Source organism: Meles meles, chromosome 8 (genome assembly GCF_922984935.1).
Source record: "Meles meles chromosome 8, mMelMel3.1 paternal haplotype, whole genome shotgun sequence".
In the NCBI taxonomy this organism is placed as follows: domain Eukaryota; kingdom Metazoa; phylum Chordata; class Mammalia; order Carnivora; family Mustelidae; genus Meles; species Meles meles.
This window is the reverse complement of record NC_060073.1, coordinates 90,092,965-90,120,392: the sequence shown is the minus strand read 5'-3', so window position 1 is coordinate 90,120,392 and position 27,428 is coordinate 90,092,965. Positions and strand designations below refer to the sequence as shown.

Sequence of the window (27,428 nt, the reverse complement as noted above, 5' to 3'; positions counted from 1 at the left end):
AACATGGAGTACAGATATTTCTTTGAGGTAATGATTTTATTTCCTTTGGCTGTATACCCATTTGAAATAGGATTGAATCATATGATAGTTCTATTTTTAATTTTTGGAGGAACCTCCATACTGTTTTCCATGGTGGATGAACCAACTTATATTTCCACCAACAGTGCTATAAGTATTCCTTTTTTTCCACATCCTTACCAATCTTTGTTATATCATGTCTTTTTGATGATAGACATCCAAACAGCTGTGAGGTAGTATCTTATTGTGGTTTTGATTTGCATTTTTCTGATGATTGGGGATGTTGAATATTCTTTCATGTACATGTTGTACATTTATACATCTTCTTTGGAAAAAATGCTTATACAGGTTCTTTGCCCATTTTTAATTGGATTATTTGTTTTTTGCTCTTGAGTTATGTGGGTTCCTTGTATAATTTGGATGTTAATCCAAATTAATTTAGGATTAAGTAGATTAACCCAAATTAATCTAATCAGCTTTTTGCAAATTTCATTAGATTTGCAGGTTTGTAAATATATTCTTCCATTCCTTAGGTTGCCTTTTCATCTTGTTGCTGGTTTCTATAACTGTGTAGACCTTTTAGTTTGAAGTAGTCCATCTTGTTTATTTTTGTAAATAGGCTTTTGGAGTCAAGTTCAAAAAATCATTGCCAAGATTGATGTCAAGGAGCTTACCCTTGTTTTTTCCCAGCACTTCTAAACATTTAAGTCTGTAATCTATTTTGAGTTAGTTTTTGTGTGGTGTGAGATAGAGGGCTAGTTCATTCATTTGCATATGGCTGTCTAGCTTTCCCAACACCATTTATTACAGAGACTCTTCTTACCTCATTATATATTATTGACTGTTTTGTCATAAATTAATTGACTATATGGTTATGGGTTTATTTCTGGGCTCTCTCTACTGTTCCACTGACCTATATGTCTGGTTTTATGCCAATTCTATACTGTTGTGATTACTACAGCTTTATAATATAATTTGACATCAGGAATTATGATGCTTCCAGCTTTGTTCTTTCTCAAGATTATGTTGGCTATTCAGTGTCTTTTGTAGTTTCATACAAATTTTAGTTTTTTTTTTTTAAATTTCTGTGAAAAAAGCTGTTGTAGCTTTGATAGAGATTGCACCGAATCTGCAGATTCTTTTGGTTGGTATGGGCATTTTAACAATATTAATTCTTCCAATCCTAGAGTATGGAATATCTTTCCATTTATTTTTTAAAAGATTTTATTTATTTATTTGACAAAGAAAGAGATCACAAGTAAGCAGAGAGGCAGGCAGAGAGAGAGATAGGGAAGTAGGCTCCCCGCTGAGTAGAAAGCCCAATGAGGGGCTCGATCCCAGGACCCTGAGATCATGACCCGAGCCGAAGGCAGCAGGTTAACCCACTGAGCCACCCAGGCGCCCCTTCCTTTGACATTTCTTGTAGTGGAAGTCTGTTAGTAATGAATGCTTTTAGCTTTTGTTTTTTTGAAAGTTGATTTTTTCATCTTTTTTGAGGGATAATTTCAATGAATATAGGTAGAATTCTAGGTTGACATGGTTTAATTTTGTTTTCATTTTTTTAATTTCAGTATCTTAGAATGTTTCTTCATTGTCTCCTGACCTGCACATTATCTGATGACAAATCTGCGTCTTATCACACCCTCCCTTTGTTGCTTTTAAGATTTTCTCTCTTTCTTTGGTTTTTAACAATTTGATTCTGATGTGCTCAGGTGTAGATTATTTTTTTCTAAATTCTGCTTGTGGTTCACTGAAATTCTTGAATCATGTAGGGTTATAGATTTCATTAAATGGTAAAATTGGGGCTCTATTTCAACGACTATTTTTGCCTCCCCCTTTTTTCCCCAGGAGTCCAATTCCGTGTATGGTAAACTTCTTGGTGAGAAATCATAGATCACTGATCCTGTATTCATTTTTATTTTTAGTCTTCTTTTTTCTACTTTCCATTTTAGATAGTTTCTTTTGTTCTGACCATTTATTCTGTTGTATGTACTCTGTTATTAGTCTCAGCCAATATATTTTTAATTTCTGCTATTAATAGTATCAAGTATTTTTTATTGCAGATGTTATTTTTTAAAATTTAGAAGTTCCATGTGAGTCTTTTTAGTATCTTCTATTTTTCTCCATATCATGGTTATGCATTCCATTACTTATTAAAGATATGGTACATATTTGTTATACCTTTTTAGTATTTTATTTTTCTGCTAGTTTCATCCTATATGTCATTTCTGGGATTGTTTCTATTGCTTGATATTTTTTTTTCTGCTTTGTGTCACATTTTTCTGCTTTGTGTCACATTTTTCTGATTTTTCATGCCTAGTAATTTTCTTTTCTTTTTTTTTTTTTAAAGATTTTATTTATTTATTTGACAGAGAGAGAGATAACAAGTAGGCAGAGAGGCAGGCAGAGAGAGAGGAGGAAGCAGGCTCCCTGCGGAGCAGAGAGCCCAATGCGGGGGCTCGATCCCAGGACCCTGAGATCATGACCCGAGCCGAAGGCAGCGGCTTAATCCACTGAGCCACCCAGGCGCCCCAGCATGCCTAGTAATTTTCTTAATGTATCCCAAGTATTGTGAATCTTGTATTGTTGATTGCTGGATTTCATTTTATTCATTCAAAAGTTCTATAAACTTTTCAGCTCTTGCTGGTTTCTGTTTATGGTTAATGGTTTTTCTTTTTTGCCATTATAGATATGGATTTAAATTTTCATATATTTTCATTAGTATTAATGGAAATTATGATTTAATGGAAATGGAAATTAGTATTAAAGGAAATTTGAGGTTCAACCCCAGAGGGTGTTACATCTATATTTATCTACCTGAAGTTCAGCATCAAGGAACAATATTGGATGCTTGGATCTGCACTGGGGATTTGAAGGATGAAATTTTTTTTTAAGATTTTGTTTATTTATTTGACAGAGAGATACACAGCGAGAGAGGGAACACAAGCAGGGGGAGTGGAAGAGGAGAAGCAGGCTTCCCGCCGAGCAGGGGGCTCCATGCAGGGCTCAATGTGGGGCTCATCCCAGGACCCTGGGATCATGACCTGAGCAGAAGGCAGATGTTTAATGACTGAGCCACACAGGCACCCCTGAAGGAGTAAATTTTAAAGCTAATACAAAGTTCACTCACACACAGGGTCTTGGCTATTGAAATGTTCAATTTCCCTCACAGTAGAGATAGCCCAGGTGCTATATTAAAACTGGAAGAATCAATATGGAATAAGGTCAAATAAGGTAAAATATTTTTATATTTCTCTTTTTTTCACTGCAGGCATATTCCCTGGAACCTTCACGAGCCAAGAAAAGGCTGGTTTTATCTTACTGCAAACCTGGATTTCATGTATGTCTTAGTGCTGTGGTTGCTTCTTTCTATAGATTGAAGACAGGGGTTAGACTCTGGGATCAGATGAACAAATGCACCTTACTTTCTGTTTGGGAAATCATCAGGAAGCTCTGATAATTCTGTTCCCTGGTTTGAAGCCCTCGAGCAGTGAATCTGTTATTTGCAATAGAGCGTAGACCTTAGTGTTTTTGGTGTATTTTACTTACAGTGTGGTTTAGAAACTCTGCATCTTAAGTGCAGTTTTAATCTATAATGAAGAACTTGCTGTCTCAGTTATAAGAGGATATTTCTGGACTATAGTTTACAAGATTTCTAGGATATAGCACAGAGTATGGTCCCCAACTTACAACGTTTTGACTTAAAATGTTTTTACTTTATGATGGTATGAAAGTGATAGCATTTAGTAGAAACTGTACTTCAAATTTTGAAGTTTGGTCTTTTTTCAGGCCAACAGTACATTGTACTATACACTTTTATGATACTGAACAGCAGTGGCTAGCTATAGTTCCCAGTCAGCCTTGCTATCATGAGGGTAGACAATGATATACTTACAACCATTTTGTACCTATACAACCATTCTGTTTTTTCATTTTGAGTATAGTAGTCAATAAATTACATGAGATATTCAACACTTAAAAAGGCTTTGTGTTAGATGATTTTTCCCAGCTGTAGGCTAATGTAAATGTTCTGAGTACATTGTAGAGTAAGTTAAACTAAGCTATGATATTCAGCAGGTTAGGTGTATTAAATGCATTTTTTTACTTACAGTATTTCCAACTGATGATGGGTTTGTTAGGATGCAACCCAATAGTAGTAAAGTACACATAGCAAATCTTCAGGAAGATCTATAATTGTTTATTCAAAAATATGTATTAGCTATCTGCTAGAGTTTAGACATTGTCTTTGGTGCAGGGATAGACAGATAATACACTGGATTGTCAAGACTAAGGATTCTCTATAGAGAAGGAGAAAAATATTATACTAAAACCACACAACCCAATTTATGGGAACAGATCAGGAAAGATAACAGTGAAGTTATAACTGAAGTAATTAAAATGTAGGAGATTGCTAGAGGGGGCTGGGTGGGATTTTAGGAAGAGGGTCCAGCAAGGGTAAAGTCAGAGATGTGAGAGAACATTTTTAAGTTAATTAAGGTGATGTTAGCTGCTATAACAAGTAAGCCTCAATGTCTTTAACAATAAAGATTTATTTTCATTTAAGTAGAATCTAAAATAGGTATTCCTTGTAAGCATTATGTCTCTATTCCAAGAAATAATTGAAGGATTCAGGATCTTTCAATATGTGACTTCACCATCTTCTTCGTATAGCTTCCAGGCTATTACACTTATCTGCATCAAGTCAGTGTGGAAGAGAGAGAAGGGAGAATCTTTTTAGGAAATCAGAACACATTGCTTGTGTTCACATTCTGTTGGCTTGAAGTCAGTCACATAGCAACACCACCTCAATGCATGGGAGGCTGGAATATGTAGTTGAGCTGTGTGCCCAGGAAGAAAAGGGAATGGTTTTGGCGATTGATTAACTTTCTGCCATACATTCTATTTTCTGGGAACTGCAAATAATGCTGTCTGGTTCTCCTATTAGTTTAACTAGAGAGAATGCCAAAAAATGAAACTGAATAGATGTAGTAGACAGCAGAACACGGCTTGCCTTTATATTTACTATGCTTCACCATTTGGAATCTTTTCTGAAGTCACTGGGAGTCATTTGAAGAATTCTAATTTGGAAAGTTTGTATGTACATTTAGAAAGATTGTGCCAGCAGTATTTTAAAGAGGCAGAACAATATAGTAGTTGATATTTCATTTCTGGAAGCTCTCTGCCTGATTGTACCTTTAGTACAGTTTACTGAGAATATGACCTTTAGGAAGCTCCGACTTATTTAAGCTTTTATTTCAAGCTTTATTTAAGCTTTTTATTTCATTGTAAAATGGAGATGATATTGATACTTATCTCACTGAACTGTGAAATAAAATAATAGTCTTAAAGAAGGCTATAGTGCCAGATGCTGATACAAGGTAAAAATTAACTCCTATTTTTGTTGATGATGATTATTGTTGGGGCTGGAGAAGCACTGGAGGAAGGTAAGAAGAAGAAAGGAAAGCAGTCGGAAAACCACTGTAATAACTCAGGTGTGAAATAATGAGTTCTTTAATAAATGTGGTGGTACTAGAAATTAAGAGGAGTTTCATATTTGAAAACATCAAGTAGGAGGAATAAACATGATTTGGTAATTGACTGAAAGTAGGAGACACAGAAGAAGGAGGAACAAGGTTTGTAAGAGTCTGCCTTAGCATGGCTTTCTTGCACGGTGGGGACAGATGCATGGGGAAGAGTAGGTTTCTGGACTTGTTTTCTAGCAACATGAATGAGCCCCTTTGTTACTGAGTGTAGGTGTCTCCCTGGTTCATGCCACTTACAAGGACTTTTGTAGACCAGGCTGGGAGTTCCACCCATTCTAACCTCAGAAGAGAACTCAGTGATTCCAGTCTCAGCCTGAATAATAAATGATCTTTATTGCTTCGCTTCCTAGGACTTTTATAGCCATGGCTTCGGAGGCGGAGCTGTGGGTAATTCTGTGTCCAGGCCCTTATATTGGTAGCGACTTAGACCTTGGAGGCTTACCCAGGTAAGTTAACTCTCTGAGGCCCCTGACCATGACTCCATATGGGCCCCTAGTACATACAAATGGAAGTTGGAGCAAAGGGTTTTGCTGGTTTTCTGTGTTTTTTTTTAACATTTTTAAACATTTTTTAACATTTTTAACATTTTTTAACATTTTTAACCTTTACTATTTTCCCATTTAATGACATAGAAAACGAACTTCGATTTATTGGGATTTATATAGTATGTGGTTTTTTTTATATATAAACTTCCATCACAATTCTGCAGTGTAAGTAAGAGCACTTTTTTTTTTTTATTATTTTAGTAAAAACTAGTGGCTGCCACATAAGCAATACCTTTGTAAGTTCTAGTTTTTGTGAATTTCTTACAAGTAGTAAGAAATTGGGTCAATTATCTCTTTTTAAAGAAGGGTATTCCCTCTTGGTAACTTCCAATCATTTTTGATTGTAGTAAAATACACATAACATAAAAATTTACCATTTAGAAGTGTACAGTTTTGTGACAATTAACTACATTAAAAATGTTGAGCAACTATCACCACTCTCTAGTGCCAGACTTCTTTGTCACCTGAAAAGGAAGCCCTGTGTCTAGTCAACTCCCATTATTCCTTCCCCCAGCCCTTGGCAACCACCGGTTTGCTTTCAGACCCTGTTGGTTTGCCTGTTCTGTATATTTCATATAAATTGAATTAGAGAATATGTGACCTTTTGTAACTGGCTTCTTTGCTTAGCATAATGTTCTCAAGGTTCACCTGTGTTGTAGCTGGTACAGTTCTTCATTCCCCTTTTATGGCTAAATAATAGTTCATCAAAGAGCATTTTTTAAAAACTTTGAAACAACTTTACAAAAGTCTCACTCCAGACTAGGGGTTGGTAAACCTTCTCTGTAAACGGCCAGATAATACTTTCTGTTTTGAGAGCCACATACACAGTCTGTTATGACTACTCAATCCTGCTCTTGTAGCATGAACATGGCTGTGACAACATGTAAACAAATGGGTCTGGCTGTGTTCCAATAAAACTTTATTTATATAAACAGACATTGGCTCTGATTTGGCCTATGGGCTGCAGTTTGGTGACGGGGCTCTGGATCATTTCATCAGTACACAACTCTGATGTGGTTAAGGTGCTGAACTATTTGCAACTAGAACGCAGATTGCCTTTTTCAAGATGGATTAAGATCTGGCAATATACTGTTCTAGTGTGGCTGTCCTTGTTTTCCAGCCTCATGCTTGAGCATTTCTTATTCCTGTTTCCCACCCAAGAGTAATTCCTACCTTTTCAATCCTAGCTGGTTACTCCGGGATCCAAAAATGAAGCTACGAACAACTTACAGGGGCTTCACTAAAGCAGTGAATCACTATTTTGATAAGATAATTCCCATGGTAGTACAACTCCAGGTAAATCCAAATTCACCATTCTTATGACCAAGGGAAGTAACTGCCTCAGCTGATTTCCTGGATAAAGCTAGCCCATTTTCTATCACGCAGAAGCAGGAAGTGTATATAGCAAGCAGTTCGTACCAATTCCTTATTTAAGAAATGATAGGTTTTTATTACCTTGCTTTTCTGCCTGTTTCCTATCTGCTGCCCAACTGGAAGCCTTTTCTCTGGCAGCAGACTTGAAACTGGACTCTGTATTTTTTTGTTTTCTCTTTTCCATTATATCTTTGCCCTCAGTCACCATAAATAGGAAATTAATGGTAGTCCTCAAAATGTCTAAATTTGGCTTCTAAAGGTAACAACTTGTCAGTCCTTTACACATAATAGATTAGATGGGTGACCTTAGGTCAGCGATTTTGTAGAAGTTGCAATTTATTTGTTTTTTTTTTTTTAAAGATTTTATTTATTTATTTGACAGACAGAGATCACAAGTAGGCAGAGAGGCAGGCAGAGGGAGAGGGAGAAGCAGGCTCCTCGCTGAGCAGAGAACCAGATGTGGGGTTCGATCCCAGGACCCTGAGATCATGACCTGAGCTGAAGGCAGAGGTTTTAACCCACTTAGCCACCCAGGTGCCCCAATTTATTTGTTTTTTAACATCCCTCCACCACAATAAAGCCATGGTGCCAAACATAATCATTGTTTAGTGGTACTATATTTCTAAAATGGCTGGGGAAAAAAAGGACTATAAACCAGATGGAAAATGAACAAAGGGAGGGAAAAAAAATTTAACATCTATTAGGCATCGAGCTTTCTGTGAGGCAATCAACAATTACCTAGCATATTTCACTGCCACAGTAATCATTTGAAGGAGATGTTATCATAGATTAAATGGAGGAAATGGCAAACTTGTATGTGGGTAGGAGAGGGCTTCACAGAATATGAATCTGAATTTACTATGGAGAGTTGTTTCTTAACACTGTGAGTATCTCAGAGTTAATCAGACTCAGGAAAGCCATTAAAACTACTGAATGACTGAAGAGTGTGAGTCTGTGTGCCATTTGGGGGATGTGGAGATAATCCTTCAAAAAGATTAGAGCTATGCTATCCAGTATAGTAGCCATGTATATGCTTTAATTCAATTTAATTAAAATCAAATAAAATTTAAAAATAATTTCTTCTTTTATTCTAGACACATTTTTAGTGCTCAGTAGGCATGTGTGGATACCTACAATACTGGGCAATGCAAACACAGAATATTTTCATTATGGAAAGTTCTACAGGACAACATTGAACTAGAGTACTCAGCCCACCCCAAATCAGACTTCTCAGTCTTGCAGCTCCTGGAAAACTAAATTAATAATCAGAACCTTGCTTAGTTAACACAAAATCAGGGTCTGAGGCAGTTTGGAGGCCTTGAAAGCATTTTATCATGGTGTTATAAATCAACACTTGCAATGAGTAGCTGCCTTTTAGAACTTCTAGTTGTACTAATCTGGTTCTGGATCTCTTGCTAATTCAGGTACTGTCAATTTCTGGATCTTTCCTCTTTCTTTATCTATTCTCTAACCTGCTAGATTCATAATTGGATGGATGGGAAAGGGGAAGAGAGAAGCAGGTTTTGAAAAAGTTTTTCAGTGTTTGTCAACAGAAAGATGACATTTACATTTTTCAATGTTTGTCAGCAGAGGATGACATTTAAAGGTTTGAGAAACACTCTTGTGGGCCTTTTGTCTTCTTTTTTCCTGTATCAGGATATAATGTAGTCATTCCTTGCTTGCTAAAGATTCTTTCATTTCAACTCTTTCCACCCAGTTGCTCCTGAACCATGATGAGCACAGGTTTTGATGTGCAAACACTTCCATGACACTTATACATGGTGCTGGGTGTTGTCTAGATTCTTACTTGCATGGTTGGTGTGGAGCTTAATCCTTAGGAATCAACACTATTTCTATTTTTGTATGCTGGGAGGAGTATCTCACACTTCCCCATGTATCTCCGAGAGTAGGTTGAGGAGATGCTGAAGTGGGCATGATAAACCTCGACTAAGGTGTGACAGGTGCAAGATATGAAGAGGAAATATATTGGCTAGACTGGTGAGAACTATAAAGATAGGGGATGACTGAGTATGTTACCATCAACAGACAGGAGTGAGTAGGGATGGGAAATGTGAAGATATTTGCAAGAGGGCATAATTATGAGAACAGAAGGGATGTGACCCAGCACAAAGTTGGGATTAATAAAGAACCATGAGAAACATCAATATTTAAGAGGAGGGTAGGGCAAGAGGAGCTCACAAAAGAAACTGAAGTGTAGTCACCGGGCCAGAGGCAGGTCAGAAACTAGGAGAGAGCAATAAGAGACCACAGATGAGAGGTTTCAAGAAGGAGAAGGTAGCCAAGGATGCCAAATGTTGCTCAGAGAGATAGTAAATTTGAATTAAAATTTATTTTGAACTTAGCAAAGAGAAGGTTATGTTAATAACATAGGTGGAATGGAAAGAATGGGAATGAGTAAAGAGTAAATGAGAGAATAAGAAGTCAAGTGTTAGTTTAGGAATATTTCAGAGTTTGTCCGTGAAGGTGAAGAGGGCAAGATAGTGGACACTGGAGGGGGAAGTGGTCCAAGCACTTAACAGAGAACTTTGAGTCAATTTAAATGATAATGGGGAAGGTTTAGTAAAGAGGGAGATGATGATATAGAAGACAGAAGGTTAGTCCAAAAAGAGTGAAGTTCCTGAGAAGTAAGGAGGATGAGAGACATTTGACTCATTTAACTGGTGCTAAGGTAGAAAGGATGGAAGTGGAGGTGTGAAGCATCATGCTTAATGCATTGAATTAAGAGGGAAAAGGGTGGGAGTTCATTAATAGGAACGACTAGAAAGGTAGGATTCTAGGAGCAGTTGACTGCTGACTGTGGAGTGAGAGAAATTGCCTGAACTATAGTGTAACTTGGAGTGAGTTTAGGAATGTGTTATTTTTATGGCACTCTAAATATGTGTGTGCAACAGCAAAATTGAGAAAATCTAGCCTTTCCCACAGTAACTTTACTCTCAAACTCTCGTCTCCTTGACCCTCAGTATGGAAAGGGAGGCCCCATCATTGCTGTGCAGGTTGAGAATGAATATGGTTCATATCATCGGGATAATCGTTACATGTCGTATATTAAAAAGGTAAGTGCTCCTTTCAATTTCCTCCATATTTACATATTTCTTTCCTCACTCTGTTAGTTTGTGGAGCAAACATATCCTGAGTAGCTATAGCTTGCATGATACCATGGAATATAAAGATGAATAAGGTCCAGTTTAATATTTTCACGCATTTGCGTCCTAAGCGGAGAAAAGAAACTACCTATATAACTCTCAAGTAAGGCAGACTAATGTTAAAATATTTTTCTTTCCTGTGAACATCACAGCTCTCTTTTGGTTGGTGTTTGTTAATACATACTTTTCTATCCTCTTACTTTCAATTATTCTGTGGATTCATATGCTCAAGGAACATACATTATAAGCAGTATATGATTAGAATTTTTGTTAATTATGAAAATTCTTATCTTTTAAAATGAGTTATTTGGCTAATTTACATTAATAGAATTGCTGACAGTTGCATTTAAATCTACCATCCTGTTAACTTTCTATTTGCCCTACCTGTCCTATGGTCTTTTCTCTCTTTTTTTTTTTTTTTTGGATTGACTGAGTATTTTTTTTTATTCCATTTTTTTCCTGTATTAGCTTGTTAAACACTTTTCACTTTTCTTTTAGTATTGGCCATAGAGACTACTTTTTATCCTAGACTACTATTTATCCTAGAAATATTAATGTCTAATATAAATTAGTGTGTTTGCTGGTTCCTAGACCAATAAAGTTTAATTGCATTTTCCTCCTTTCTTTCCTCGGTACTATTATCCTTTCTTTTAATGCAAAATATATTTTAAGTCCACAAGATATTATTTTTATTATTACATGGAATAATTTAGATTTATGAACCTAATTTACTTTTTTGTTGCTCTTATCTCCTCTCTGCATCTCTGAGCTTTATCGCTCTTATCATTTTCTCTGCCTAAAGAATACCTATTTGTATTTTCTTTGTTGCAGGTATGCTATTAACAAATTCTCTCACCTTTTGTTTGCCTGAAAATGTGCCTAGCTCATCATCCATTTTGAAGGATATTTGTATTGTATGTAGAATTCTAGATTGGCAATTATTTTCTTTGATGATTCTCTGGCATATAATTTTTTTATTAAGAAGTTAGGTATTGATAAAATTATGGTTCCATTGAAGGTAAAATGTATTTTTCTTCTGGCTTCTTTTAAGATTTATTTTTTTGTTTTCCTCAACTTTACTAAGATTTGACTAGGTGTGGTTTTTATTTTTATTCTGCTTACATTTCTTTGCACCCTTCATTATGTGGCTTGAAGTCTTTAATTGGTTTTGGAAAATCTCCACCAACTGTCAGCTTCATTTTTTTCTCTCCTTTCCTCTAGGACTTCTGTTATACAAAACTAGATATTTTCATCATATATGTCTTGCTCTTTTCTGGATTACTTTTTTCTAAGATATCTTGTAATTTATTAATTTTCTCTGCAGCTTTGTCTAAATTGATGTTAAACCTAGTTCTTAATTTCACATATAGTGATTTTTAGCTCTAGAATTTTCATTTGATTCTTTTCTGTGTTTTCCTTTTTTGGCCAAAATTTTCCATTTTTAAAAGATTCCTTGAACATATTAATTATAATTATTTCAAAGCTGTGTTTAAAAAACCTAATGTCTAATTTCCTATATATCTGTTCTGTTGTCTGTTTTTCTCATGTTTTCAGTAAATAATATCTTTTGGTATGCCTAATAATTTTTCAATCCAATTTATTTATGAAAACATGACTGAGATCATTTGAAGCTCTTCGATGGATTTATTTTTGCTTCTAGAAGGTAACTGAAATGATTTGGAGCTGGGCTTTAATTCTTATGAGAGTAAGTCTAATTCTTGTTCACCTTCTCTCCTAGGGGATAGATAACCCTTTCTGTCCCAGCTAAAAGCCTAGAATTGTTATGGCCCCTCTTCTATTGTGGAAGTCTGTAAACTGCAATTTCTTTCCCAACATCCCATAAAATGCTGGGGAATCTAATCTGCTTTTTAGCCTCTCAACTGATGCTTGGGGGATCAATGTCTGAAGGAAAAAGTTTAAAACATTCTAGTTTCACCTCTCTCGGCTGCCTGCCTCTCTGAAAACTTGACTCCTCAAGTCCTTCCTTGGCATATGTCTAGTATTTTCAAATAAATTAAAAAAAATTTTTTTGTCCAGTTCATCTAGTTATTATTAGCAGGATGGTTAGTCTGAAACAAAATAGCCCACTGTGCCTAGAAGTGGAACATATTGCTATCCCTATGAGAGTGGTCCATGAATCCCAGTTAGCACCCTTTTCCTTACCAAGTGCTCTAGTTTAGATGAAAAGTTATATGGTCCTCTACCAATTTGCCATATTGCTTGCTAGGGCTAAAAGTGGGAAACATTGCATCTAATAGGACCTATGGTAGTAGAAGTTTGGCTGTAATTAATATATGACATGCTATCTCCTCTCATTCATTCTGTTCACCTCTCAGCCTTCCCTGTTTTTCAGAAGAATTAAGGAGAAGCAAACCATCTTCTCATTCCCAACAAGGATAATTGCAGGAATAGTTTCACCTTCAGGATATTGTGATCTACAGGCCCAGGAAGACATACCTTTGGCTTTTCTCAGTATTCATGGCCATAGTCTTAGTATTTGATTTTTCAGATAGAAAATTTCTTAGCCTCTTCTCTCTCTCTTTGATTTAGACTCTCTTGGATTTATTTCTAGTTGAAGTAGAGACATTGAAGTCTCATGCAGCAACAAGTGCAACCATAGATTGACTAAACAAAAATTTACCTGTGCATGCCATTGACCAAAGGAAAACCAGCAGTTGTGTGTGTGTTTCCTAATCCACCCTGTGAGCTAGGTCCCAGGCATGTAGCTAATTTGCATATGAGTATGGAGGAGAAGTTTGTCTTAAGCTCTCCGATGCACTAGACAAAATCTGGGATTCAGGTTCTTAGGGAAAGCACTGTATTAAGGTGAATGAAAACAGTCTGACTGCTTCTTACTTTAGGTCTGATATTTTAATTGTCATTTTGGCCTTTCTGAGTGTGGCTGAGGCAGGGATGATGCTTTTTTGGCTCTAATTTTCTAATTTATAAGAAGTTGGTTGAAGGAATTAGGCTTGTTCTCCATTCCTCAGCTTCATTCCAGTATTTTTATCACCATTATTTTTTTGTAGAGAGAAGCCATTCCATGGGATAAAGGACAGTTCATTTACCTTATTAAATTTCTCCACAGGCTCTGATCACAAGAGGAATCAAGGTGCTGCTTATGACTGCTGATAATGGAGATGAACTGACAAGAGGCCACTTAAAATGGGGTACAATTTCTCTTTATTCTTTTTCCTGTACTAGTGAAGTCTGAAACAGAACAGCAGTCCTTCTGATGCTTTATTTCTCCCATTTCCCATGGATGCTTTATTTCTCCCCATGGTTTTCTTTTTAAAGATTTTATTTATTTGAGAGAGAGGGCATGAGAATATGCAAGCCCACAAGTGGGGGAAGGGCAAAAGAAAAGGGGGAAGGAGAAGCAGATTCCCCACTGAGCATGGAGACTGACTATGGGGCCTGATCCCTGGGACCCTGAGATCACAACCTGAGCTGAAGTCAGATGCTTAACTAACTAAGCCTGAGGCCCCATAGTTTTTAGGAGAAAGTGGTGGGGTGAGTTAAGGAACAATGCAGAACCCTTGCTCGATCTTTTTCAGTCCTTAGTGGCCAGAGTGGGGCCTGGCTGGGACCCGAGTAAAGACTATCTTTGTCATTGCCAAATGTCTATGACTGAACAACAGGAAGTGGAGGCAGTGTCAGAGAAATAGTACTGTCATGGACCAAGACCCCAAGCTCGGGGGATAAATAAGTTTGGGGAATAAATGTATTAGGGAAACAAGGAATAGAATTATAAGGAGGGAATATGGATTGACACTTAAGAAAATGGAAAAAGATGATGTGCAGACAAATAGAACCAGAGAACACCGCTATCTGCAGTTCTTTCACACAAACAGCCTGTCAGGCCTGTTCTCTTCTGCTGGCCTTTCTCCCATCTTTTGGCATCCTTCATCTTGTAGGAGAGGCAAGAGAGCATTCTGAATTAGAAGTCAGGAGATCTATAGTCAAGTTTTAGGGCTTAGGCTATTCATCTCTCTGGGCTGAGTTTTTTCGTTTGACTTTCGTTTATTCATCAGCATAATGTAATTTATTTTAACCAGTCTTGTCTGCGTCATTCATTGTAAATGCTAAATAAAGGGATATAAGTGAAAACATTTTGTATGGAGCAGGTGTGGACCCACATGCAGGAACATATCTTTTATTAACCACCATCAATAAAGTGTTAATGAGAACTACCTCTGAGGTGTATGTGCAGAAGTTGTGGAGGCCCACATCTTTATCCTCTGTCTGGGAGTTCCGTCTCTCTCTGCTCAACAGTGCTTGTAGGAGGACCTCATACACAGTGTCTCCTTTTCCTCCACAGTACTTTCCACTGTCCACATGAAAAATATAAAGAAAGAAACTTATGATACGCTCTTATCAATTCAGGTAAGGACTTTTCAGAGATGGGAAATGTTTTGATTCTGGCTCACACTAGGACCTCTGTTTCATTTGGTGGGGAAATTCTCAGCAGTGATTAGTTCAGTTAAAACTTGGATGTGTTATGCCCTTGAAATGCCTGCTGTAGGTGGTTTGGGGTATAACTAAATCAAGTTCAAATGCTTACAACGTCTGGGCCATAGCCCTTTAGAAGAATACGGAATGAGAAACATAGCCTACTAGCAAGCAGCATCAGTAGGAATCCTCACAGCAGTCCAGGAGCAGTCCCTACCCCCAGTGACAGCTCAGGTTTTAGGGAATGGGAACCATCCTTGCAGAGAAGCCTCAGTCTCAGTGGAGGAACCAACCAGTATCCTTTGTCACAGCTCTATAGGTATAGATTCCAGGTCTGCTAAAGGGAACTCTTGGTTTCAAGATACACTGCATGCAGGAATCTAGGTCTACACTAGGAATTTGTATATTACTCATAGTTCTCCAATCCAGATACAATTTGCTAATCAGAGGTCATTTTAATCATAGCAATCTACCTGATAACATGCATAACATTTGGCCTTTATCTGGTTTTCAGGTAGAACTGAAGTTAGTTTGCATGGGCAAAGAGAGAGGTTTTTGTTAATCCCTTACTCATGGCCCCATTCACCTATAAGTACTTATGATCCAGTGAGAGAGACAAGGAATGTAAATAAACACAAGATAGGCTAATTGCAGTAAAACTATTGATGGGTAACCGGAGATCAGAGGGTGGTATAGATTCCTACCACCAGCTGAGATCCATGGTTACGTGTTTCATTTTGCAGAGGACTGAGATTTGTGGTATTGGGAGCAAAATAAAAATATGTTAATTACCATCAATATAAAATAATGTCTGGAACTCTAAAAACCGTTAAACCCCTGACTCTCCTCCCCTATAGTCTGAGACAGCGCTAAGATTTAGAGACGAGATACAAAGGGAGATGTCCTGCTTTGTAACGGCTAGGCCAACATCAGGAAGTGGTACAGGAAGCTCAGAGATGTGCAGGGATTAGCAGACTTTTGGAGCTTATATTTTAGTGGTAAGAGGCAGACAATAAACCGGCAAATACAGAGTATAAGGTATTAACAAGAGCTAGAAAAACTTGTGATAATATTTGTATACACAGCTTTTACTTTATGTAATCTTCCCATTTTTTTCATGTTTCTTTCTTTTTTTAAAAATTTATTTATTTTTTTCAGCGTAACAGTATTCATTGTTTTTGCACAACACCCAGTGCTCCATGCAATACGTGCCCTCCCTATTACCCACCACCTGGTTCCCCCAACCTCCCACCCCCCGCCCCTTCAAAACCCTCAGGTTGTTTTTTAGAGTCCATAGTCTCTTATGGTTCGCCTCCCCTTCCATTTTTTTTTTTTAATAAACATATAATGTATTTTTATCCCCAGGGGTACAGGTCTGTGAATCGCCAGGTTTACACACTTCACTGCACTCACGATAGCACATACCCTCCCCAATGTCCATAACCCCCTCCCCCTCTCCCAACCCCACCTCCCCCCAGCAACCCCCAGTTTGTTTTGTGAGATTGAGTCATTTATGGTTTGTCTCCCTCCCAATCCTATCTTATTTCATTTATTCTTCTCCTATCCCTCTAACCCCCCATGTTGCATCTCCATGTCCTCGTATCAGGGAGATCATACGATAGTTGTCTTTGTGAAATAAGTCAATCGGAGAAAGACAACTATCATGTTTATTTCTTATATTACCATGTTAAAAGCTATTAATCGTATTTTCATTTTGCAGACGAGGAAACCATGACTTAGGTTAAATTACTGATTTGAGATAACAGGTTGATAATCAGACCATGTAATTGAATAACCCAGTCTTAAACTTAACCCAGTCTTAAACCTTCTGCTTCCAAATCCCATGCTCTTCTCACTTTCTTATATCATTAACTGTTTATACTTCTTCTGTGGTGAGAAAATTATTTGATACAATATAGGAGCAATCACAGGAATTAAATAACAAAAGTAAGTACCCAAATCTTTAGAAAGTTCATTATAATTTGTTTCTAGTGCATTTCTTATGTGAGAAATTGAACATGAGAGAAACACAATTCTTAGGTCAGATGTTGTAACTAAATATGGGAAGAAAGCAGAGCTTTTGAACCCCGATTTTGTGTTCTCTATCAAAGAGATTCCTCTCCAGACTGGACAAGGTAGAGCATACATAGTTAAGGGGGAGCTAAAGCTTGAAGAGGATGAGAAGTTAGATGTTTCAAATTTAGATCAGAATGAGCACATTATTTTGAGTGGGTACCTTGTGTCAGATCCTGTGCTAGGCTCTGGATATATAGTGGTGATGAAAAAGATATCTTCTTTGTCCTTGTGGAGGCTATTTCCAGGATTGTTCAATGAGTATGGGGGCTCTGTTGTTGGTCTGTTCTGACTGATCCTCTTCTGAGGGAAGATACAGAAGCTATGCTTGTCAAAGGTCTAGATGAGACAGTGCTGGAAAGGAGTGCTCATCCACCAAATGATGGGATCTGCTGTATTAGAGTAGGCGGAAATCAACACAGATAATTATAAAGTCCCTGTATTAAAATTAACAAAAAAACAGCAGCAACAAAGCTGAAATACCAAAATGCAGAAAGGAAGAGATCCATCCTGCTGGCAGTTTATATGAAAGACATTTAGGGTGCTATCTGATGGTAGCTTTCACTTAAATCAAATCTGTGACATCTACTACCAACTTTTGAAAGCTTGGGTTTTATTACTATGAGTGACATTACCATATTTCTTCATACTGGTTGGAGCACAATTGAAGTATTTGTTTTTGTGTTTTTGTTCAGGCCATTTTGTTTTAGGAGATATTTTAACAAAGTGGAATGCTTCCAGGAAATGTAATTTAGGATTTCTCTAAAAATAAAAGAAAGGTACTGGGAGTTCAGTTTGAAGCTGACCAAGACTCCTGAGCTCCCTTCCTCCCACACATACCCCAAATATACAGCCACCCACAAGCAATTCCCTCTGAATTAGGTATAGAAACTAGCTGAGTGACTTTACATATTGTGAGAATGAAAAATATTCACACCAAAATAGGTGGGAAAACCATAAACCTCACCCCCTGATGTAGTGTCACAATTGAGAGGGAACCCTCAGCCCCTAGCTACTCCTTGAGTAGTGGAGGATTTGGACCCCACATCTAGTGTCCCAACTTTTAAGACTCCCACTGGAGATATGGGCTTCCAAACACCTAGCTCTGAAAGCTGTGCCCATGAGACCCATAAGACTCTATATAAAAAAAGGAAGCAGTTGTAATGGCCACATGAGCACTAATCATGACTGGCCCCCCCAAGGCTCAGCACAGAGGGAAAGGCAAAATTATCGATGTCCCAATCTGTCCCCAAAGAGGTATATCTGGAACTTTAAAGGTTACTGTCTGAGGGCCAGCCAGGCTTCTAATTTAGCAGGCAGCCAGAGGCTGGCTGCAATCTTTCCAGTCCTGGGAAGCCAGCAGACACATTTCGCACCTTCTTCCAGTTCACTCCAATAATAAAACTAAGTCCCCAAGATCTCCCTGGATGGAGCTTGTGCACATATCTGGTGCTTAGCTTGCAGCAGTGACCTGAGGCTGCTGGATCACCTTGTTGTAATAGTCACTGGCACCTGTATTCACGAGTACTACAGTACCATAGCAAACAAAGAGTCCTTAACAAGCACAGAAGCTTCTCCTTCCCAACTGGCTATATATACCTAGGTCCAGCTTAAAAAGCAAGCTAAAGGGGCGCCTGGGTGGCTCAGCGGGTTAAGCCGCTGCCTTCGGCTCAGGTCATGATCTCGGGGTCCTGGGATCGAGTCCCGCATCGGGCTGTCTGCTCAGCAGGGAGCCTGCTTCCCTCTCTCTCTCTCTGCCTGCCTCTATATCTACTTGTGATCTTTCTCTGTCAAATAAATAAATAAAATCTAAAAAAAAAAAAAAAAAAAAAAAAAAGCAAGCTAAAATGCCCATCTCCCAGTTTCTCCCTGGAAGGAGCTTAACAATATACTCCTTGCTGGTGCCTGAGCTTACAGGCTCTAATCAGTCTGCATCTGGTTGCTGATTGCGATCCTCTCCTTTGGGACAGTGTCAGCTCTTGGCACATGCTCAACTACTATGAGCCACTAAAAACAAAGAAGACAGCTCACACAATCACAAAAGTTTGAGAGACAACTAGGAACCTGGGCTGGGCTGATCAACAAGGCTCATCTACATGAGATCATTCTGTCAAGATGGGGAGAGATGGCTCTTTGTATCTAATACACAGGAGTTAACAGAGAGTCAAAGAAAATGAAAAACAAACAAACAAAAATGGGACATTTGTATGTCCCAAACAAAAGAAAAAGAAACTCCAGAAACAGATCTTAATAAAATGTAAATAAGTGCTTTGCTTTATAGAGAGTTCAAAATATCATAGAGATACTTACTGAGGTCAGGAGCACAACACATATGCAAAGTGATAATTTCAACAAAGAGATAGAAAATATAAAAAAGTACCAAGTAGAAATCATAGGGCTGAAGAATACAATAGTTGAACTAAAAATCTAATAGAGGGGCTCAACAGTGGAGTTGATGAAGTGGAAAAAACAGATCTGCAAACTCAAAGACAGGGCGGTAGAATTCATCCAATCACGAGAGAAAAAGAAAAAGAATGAAAAAAAGTGTGCTGAGAGCTTAAGGGATTTATGGGGCACCTTATGGGACAAATCAGAGAATATACACATTATAGAGATCCTGAAAGGAGAAGAGAAAAGGGAATAAAAAAATAATGACTGAAAACTTGCCTAGGTTAGGGAATGAAACAGATATCCAGATCCAGGAAGCCTATAAAGTGCCAAATAAAATGAATCCAAGGAGATTTATATTGGGACATATCAATATAAATTTGTCAAAAGGTAAAGACAAGGAGAAAATCTTAAAAACAGTAAGAAAGAAGCAACCTGTTACATATAAGGGAACCTGCATAAGTCTACCACAGATTTTTTTTTTAAAGTTTTTATTTAAATTCAATTTAATTAACATATATTGTATTATTAGTTTCAGGGGTAGAATTCAGTGATTCATCAGTTGCATATAATACCCAGTTCTTGTTACTTCAAATGCTCTCCTTAATGCCCATCACCTGGGCATCACCTGGGTCACCTGATCCCCCCATCCACCTCCCCTATAGCAACCCTAGGTTTGTTCCCTATACTTAGAGTCTTTTATGGTTTGCCTCCCTCTCTTATTTTATTTATCCTTCTCTTCCCCTATTTCATTTGTTTTGTTTTTCATATGAGTGAAATCATATAGTATTTGTCTTTCTCTGACTGACTTACTTTGCTTAGCATAATACCCTCTAGTTCCATCCATGTCGCTGCAAATGGCAAGATTTCATTCTTTTTGATGCTGAGTAATATTCCATTATAGAAATATAGCACATTTTTATCTGTTCTGTGTTGTCTGTTGATGGACATCTGGGCTCTTTTCATATTTTGGCTATTGTGGACATTGCTGCTATAAACATTGGGGTGCATTTGCCCCTTCGAATCACTATGTTTGTATCATTTGGATAAATACCTTGTAAGGCAATTGCTGGGTCATAGAGTAGCTCTATTTTTAATTTTTTGTGGACCCTCCATACTGTTTTCCAGAGTGGCTGTACCAGTTTATATTTCCACCAACAGTGTAAGAGGGCTCCCTTTTCTCCACATCCTCACCAATATCTGTTGTTCCTGACATATTAATTTTAGCCATTCTGACCAGTGTGAGGTGGCATCTCGTTGTGGTTTTGATTTGCATTTTCTTTCTTTCTTTCTTTTTTTTTTAGATTTTATTTATTTATTTGAGAGGCAGAGATCACAAGTAGGCAGAGAAGCAGGCAGGGAGGGAGGAGGAAGCAGGCTCCCTGCTGAGCAGAGAGCCTGATGCGGGGCTCGATCCCAGGACTCTGGGATCATGACCTGAGCTGAAGGCAGAGGCTTTAACCCACTGAGCCACCCAGGTGCCCCTGATTTGCATTTTCTTAATGACAAGTGTGGAGCATTTTTGCATGTTTCTGTTGGCCATTTGTATGTCTTCTTTGAAGAAATGTCTGTTCATGTCTTCTATTTCTTGACCAGATTTTTTGGTTTTTTTTGGTGTTGAGTTTGATAAGTTCTTTATAGATTTTGTATACTAGCGTTTTATCTGATAAGATAGTTGCAAATATCTTCTCCCATTCTGTAGGTTGTCTTTTGGTTTTGGCAACTGTTTCCTTTGCTGTGCAAAAGCTTTTTACCTTGATGAAGTTCCAAGAATTCATTTTTGCTTTTGTTTCCCTTGACTTTGGGGACATGTCTAGCAAGGAGTCGCTGTGGCCAAGGTCAACGAGATTGCTGCTTATGTTCTTCTCTAAGATTTTGATGGATTCCTATCTCATACTGTGGTTTTTCATCCATTTTCATTTTATTTTTATGTATGGTGTAAGAAAGTGGTCCAGTTTCATTCTCCTGCATGTTGCTGTCAGTTTTCCCAACACCATCTATTGAAGAGACTTTTTTCCATTCAATGTTCTTTCCTGCTTTGTCGAAGATTAGTTGAGGGTCCATATCTGGGTTCTCTATTCTGCTCCACAGAGGTGTGTGTCTGTTTTTGTGCCAGTGCTATACTGTCTTGATGATTACAGCTTCAAGTCCAGAATTTTGATGATTCCAGCTTTTGTTTTCTTTTTTAACATTCCTTTGGCTATTTGGGGTCTTTTCTGGTTCTGTAGAAATTTTAGGATTGTTTGTTTCAGCTCTATGAAAAAAGCTGATGGTATTTTGATATGGATTGTATTGAATATATAATTACTTTGGGTGGCATAGACATTTTAACAATATTTGTTCTTCCAATCCATGAGCATAGAATGTTTTTTTATTTCTATGTGTCTTCCTCAACTTCTCTCATAAGTGTTCTATAGTTTTTAGAGCATAGATTCGTACCTCTTTGGTTAAGTTTATTCCTAGGTATTTTATGGGTTTTGGTGCTCTTGTAAATGGTATCAATTCCTTAATTTCTCTTTCTTCTGCCTCATTGTTAGTGTATAGAAATAAAACTGACTTCTGTGCATTGATTTTTTTACATCCTTCCACTCTTCTGAATTCCTGTATCAGTTCCAGCAATTTTTTGGTAGAGCCTTTTGAGTTTTCTACAGAGTATCATGTTGTCTGAGAAGAGTGAGAATTTGACTTGCTCTTTGCTGACTTGGATGCAGTTTATTCCTTTGTGTTGTCTGACTGCTGAGGCTAGGATAGTGGACATCTCTGTTGTGTTCCTGACCTTAGGGGAAAGGTTTTCAGTTTTTTCCTATTGAGAATGATATTTACTGGGTTTTTTTTTGTTTTGCTTGTTTAGCTTTTATGATATTGATATTGATATGATATTGAGGTATGTTCCTTCTATCCCTACACTGTGGAGTTTTTAATCAACAAAGGATGCTGTATTTTGTCAAATGCTTTTTCTGCATCTGTTGAGAGGATCATGATTCTCACCCTATCTTTTATTAATGTATTGTATCACATGGATTGATTTGCAGATCTTCAACCACTCTTGCAGCTCTGGAATAAATCCCACTTGGTCATGGTCAATAATCCTTTTATTATTGGATTATAATAAATAAATAATAATTATTATTATTTATTACTGTTGGATCATATTAGCCAGTAGCTTGCTGAGAATTTTTTTTTTTTTTAATCAATGTTCATCAGGAATAGGTCTGTAATTCTCCTTTTCAGTGGGTGTCTTTGGCTTTGGGCTCAAGGTAGTTCTGGCTTCATAAAATGAGTTTAGAAGTTGTCCTTCCCTTTCTATTTTTTGGAACAGATTTAGAAGAATAGGTACTAATTCTTCTTTAAATGTTTGGTAGAATTCTGCTGGGAGGACATCTGGTCTAGGACTCCTGTTTCTTGGGAGATTTTTGATTACTGATTCAATTTATTTACTGTTTGTGAGTCTTTTCAGATTTTCTATAGCTTGCTATTTCAATTTTGGTCGCTTACCTGTTTCTGGGAATTTATCCATTTCTTCCAGATTGCCTAATTTGTCAGCACATAATTGCTCATAATAGTCTCTTGTAATTGTTAGTATTTCTGTGGTATTGGTTGGGATCTCTCCTCTTTCATTCATGATTTTATTTATTTGGGTCCTTTCTCTTTTCTTTTTGATAAATCTGGCTAGGCATTTATTGATCTTATTAATTCTTTAAAAGAACAAGTTCTTAGTTTCATTGTTCTGTCTTACTGTGTTTTTTTTTTTTTTTAGTTTCTATATTTTGATCTCTGCTCTAATCTTTATTATTTCTCTTCTCCTGCTGGATTTTGGCTTTATTTGTTTTTCTTTTCCAGCTCCTTTAGGTGTAAGGTTAGGTTGTATATTTGAGATTTTTCTTATTTCTTGAGAAAGGCTTGTCTTGCAGTATACGTCTCTCCTACAACTGCCTTTGCTGCATCCCAAAGGTTCTGAACTATCATGCTTTCTTTTTCATTTGTTCCCATTTATTTATTTATTTTTTTAAGTTATTCTTTAATTTCCTAGTTGACCCATTCATTCTTTCTTAGGATGCTCTTTAACCTCCGTATATTTGTGGTCCTTCCAAATTTTTTCTTATAGGTGACTTCAAGTTTTAAAGCATTGCGTTTTGAAAATATGCATGGAATAATCCCAATCTTTTTGTACCAGTTGAGACCTGATATGTGACCCAATAAGTGGTATATTCTGAAGAATGTTCCATGTGCACTCAAGAAGAATGTATATTCTGGTGTTTTAGGATGAAATGCTCTGAACATATCTGTGAAGTCCATCTGATCTAGTGTGTAATTCAAACCCCTTGCTTCCTTGTTGATCTTCAGCTTAGATGTTCTTTCCATTGCTATGAGTGGGGCATTAAAGTCCCCTACTATTATTGTATTATTATCAATGTGTTTCTTTAATTTTGTTATTAATTGGCTTATATATTTGGGTGCTCCCAAGCTGGGGGCATAAATATTTACAATTGTTAGACCTGGTTGGACAGATCCTTTTATTATTATATAGTGTCCTTCTTCATCTCTTATTACAGTCTTTACTTTAAAATCTAGTTTGTCTGATATAAGGATGGTTACTCCAGTTTTCTTTTGATGTCCTTTGGCATGTTAAATTTTTCTTCGCTCCCTTACTTTCCACCTAGAAGTGTTTTTGGGTCTAAAATAAGTCTTTTGTAAACAGCATATTGATGGGTCCTGTTTTTTTTTTTTTTTTTTTTTTAATTCATTCTGATACCCTGTGTCTTTTGATTGGAGCATTTAGTCCATTTATATTCAGAGTAATTATTGAAAGATATGAATTTAGTGTCCTTGTATTATCTGTAAAGTCGCTGTTCCTGTAGATTGTCTCTCTTCCTTTCTGGTCTTTGTTACTTTGGGGTTCTCTCTTCGCTCAAAGTATTCCCTTTAATATTTCTTATAGGGGTGGTTTAGTGTTCACAAATTGCTTTAATTTTTGTTTCTCCTGGAAACTCTATCTCTCCTTCTATTCTGAATGACAGTTTTGTTGGATAGAGTATTCTTGGCTGCCTGTTTTTCCCGTTTAGCATGTTGAATGTATCATGCCAGTCCTATTTGGGGTACCAGGTCTCTGTGGACAGGTCTGCTACCAGCCTTATGTTTCTACCTTTGCAGCTTAAGGACCTCTTGTCCTGAGCTGCTTTCAGGATTTTCATGTTATCTTTGAAATTTGCAGGTTTCACTATAATATGTCAAGGTGTTGACCTGTTTTTGTTGATTTCAAGGGCAGGGGGTTCTCTGTGCCTTCTGGACTCAAATGCCTGTTTCCTTCACCAGAATAGGAAAGTTCTCAGTTATAATTTGTTCAAATGTCCCTCTCTCCTGCTCTTCATCTGCTGAAACACCCATTATCAGGATATTATTTTGCTTTATGGAATCACTGAGTTCTCTAAGTCTCCCTTCATGATCCAGTAGTTGTCTTTTTCTTTTCTTTTCAGCTTCTTGATTTTCCATCATTTTGTTTTCTATAGCTCTCTCTTCTGCCTTATTTATCCACATTATTAAAGCCTCCATCTGTTACTGCATCTCAGTAATAGCATTTTTTAATTTCAGCCTGATTAGATTTTAGTTCTTTTATTTCTATAGTAAGGGATTCTCTAGTGTCTTCTATACTTTTTTCAAGCCCAGCTAGTATCTTTAAAATTGCTGTTTTTAAGTTTTAGTTCAAACATTTTACTTATCTCCATATTGATTAAATCCCTGGCAGTGACTATTACCTTCTGTTTTCTTTTGGGGTGAATTTTTGCCCTGGTAAAAATGACCCTGCCAGATGCAGGGTGTCAGGGTTTGGTGTAGGGTACTCCAGCTTCCACTGGAGGTGTGTTTCTTTCTGAAGTCCGACTGTGCTGGTGGGTGGGAGAGAGGGGTGTGGAGGAATAAGAATATGGTGTCATCCCCCATCTTGTCTCTGGGGAGCAGAACTCACAGCTACCCCTGTTCAGGAGGCCCTGTTAGAAGAGCAAAGAGTCTTCTGTGTGCTGGGATTTCATCAGTTCCTTGTCTTTAACCTGTCTGTACCTGAGCCATCAGCATGTCTGGAGCCACAGAACTCCTGGATTTTCACTCTGGTTGGTGGCTTGGATTCAAAACTCCAGGTTTTAAAGGACCTGGTAAGGTGTGGGCCTACTCCTGTCCCTCAGAGGAGAGGCTCATTGTGTGTCCAGCACTGTCCTACCCCTGAAAAGCCATTACATGGTATGCAGTCAGAGGCTAGAATTTATGTAATGCTCAGCAAAAAGCTGGAGCCAGGTTATTGGCCATCTGCCCTTGACTCAGTACCCTACTCCCTTCTGTCCCAGAGAGGTCATCACAGAGGCTTGCATCTGTTGTGGCAGACAGCAAAAAAAAACCTGTGGCCAGGTTATCTGCAGTCTGCTCCTATCTTTACTTTCTGCTTAGTTCTGTTGAAGAAAAGCAGTCACTTGATATGTGCACAGAGATTTAAACCTATTGTGACTCATAGCAAAAAGTTAAGAGGCTTTCTGTCCTCTGCATGCACCTCTGACTCTGCTGTGGAGCACCACTCAATGTCTCCTGGCTGGCCTTTCATCTTTGGAGAAGCAAAATATGCTCTTCCAAATGCCCTTCAGGAAGGGGAGTGATCTCTCACTGTGCTACCCAGAGGATCTCCTTACCAAGGTTTATTGTGCACTCCCTACCCACTGGGTTCTTTCCCACGTTCTCTCTCTTCTTGATTTTGCTCCACGAAAAGGGTTCCCTCCCCTCAATGACCATGAGGCTTTCCTCGCTCCCAATTTGTGATTCCAAACATTGCATCTGCTATGTTCTCTCCCTCCATCTGTGCAGATTTTCTTAATCCTCAGATCATATTCCTAGTTGTTCAAAATAGTTGAATGTTGATCTAGCTGTATTTGAAGGGAAAGGCAAATTCAGGGTCCCCCTAATAGTCCACCATCTTAATTTTGCCCCCTCCTTATGGCTGCCATAGATTTTTCAGCAGAAATCTTGTAGGCCAGAAAAAATGGGGTGATATATTCAAAGTGCCAAAAGAAAAAAACAAAACAAAACATAAAACCACCAACCCAGAATACCAACCCAGTAAGGTGTCCTTCAGAATTGAAGGAGCAGTGGATTTACCAGACAGATAAAGCTAAAGGAGTTCATCACAACAGACTAGCCTCACAAAATATGTTAAAAGGAGTTCTTCAAGCTGAAAGAAATTGTAAGTTAATTAGTAACAGAAAAAGCTAATTTGTAACAGGAAGACACATGAAAGTGTAATACTCACTGGTAAAGGTAAATGTATAGTTAAATTTAGAGAATAATGTCATGGGTAAATAAATTTAACTCTAGTATGAGGTTAAAAGATAAAAATATTAAAAATAATTATAACCACAATAATTTTTAAATGATACATTAGGTAAAAAGAGGTAAATTGTGACATTAAAAATATAAAAGGTAAGGAGAAGGTTAAATATTTAAAGTATATGTTTGAAGTTAACCTGTTATTAGTAGTATAGACTGCTATGAATATGAGATGTTTTATGTAATCCTCCTGGTAACCACAAAGTAAAACCCTGTAGTAGATTAACAAAAGATAAAGAAAAAGGAATCAAAGTCTACCAGTACAGAAAAATCATCAAACTACAGAGGAAGAGATCAAGAGAGGAACAAAAGAATTATTTAAAAAAAAAAAACAGAAAAGCATTAACATAATACCTATCAATAATTACTTTAAATTTAAAATGGGACTAAATCCTCTGATCAAAAGACACAACATAAATGAATAGATTAAAAAAAAAAAAAAGACCCAACCATCTGTTGGCTACAACAGACTCACCACAGCTTTGAGAATACACACAGACTGAAATTGA

At 37.4% G+C, this 27,428-nt stretch overlaps 1 protein-coding gene across 1 annotated transcript in view; it reads left to right on the top strand.

The window, feature by feature from the left end:
* LOC123949130 (beta-galactosidase-1-like protein 2) overlaps positions 1–27,428 on the top strand; it is a 55,432-nt gene that overhangs the window by 9,206 nt on the left and 18,798 nt on the right. Inside the window, exons 2-7 of the mRNA XM_046016473.1 lie at positions 3,290–3,358; positions 5,912–6,007; positions 7,294–7,402; positions 10,462–10,554; positions 13,733–13,814; positions 14,966–15,030. Of these exons, the coding sequence (XP_045872429.1) occupies positions 3,290–3,358; positions 5,912–6,007; positions 7,294–7,402; positions 10,462–10,554; positions 13,733–13,814; positions 14,966–15,030 (514 nt within the window). The remainder of the gene's footprint in view (positions 1–3,289; positions 3,359–5,911; positions 6,008–7,293; positions 7,403–10,461; positions 10,555–13,732; positions 13,815–14,965; positions 15,031–27,428) is intronic.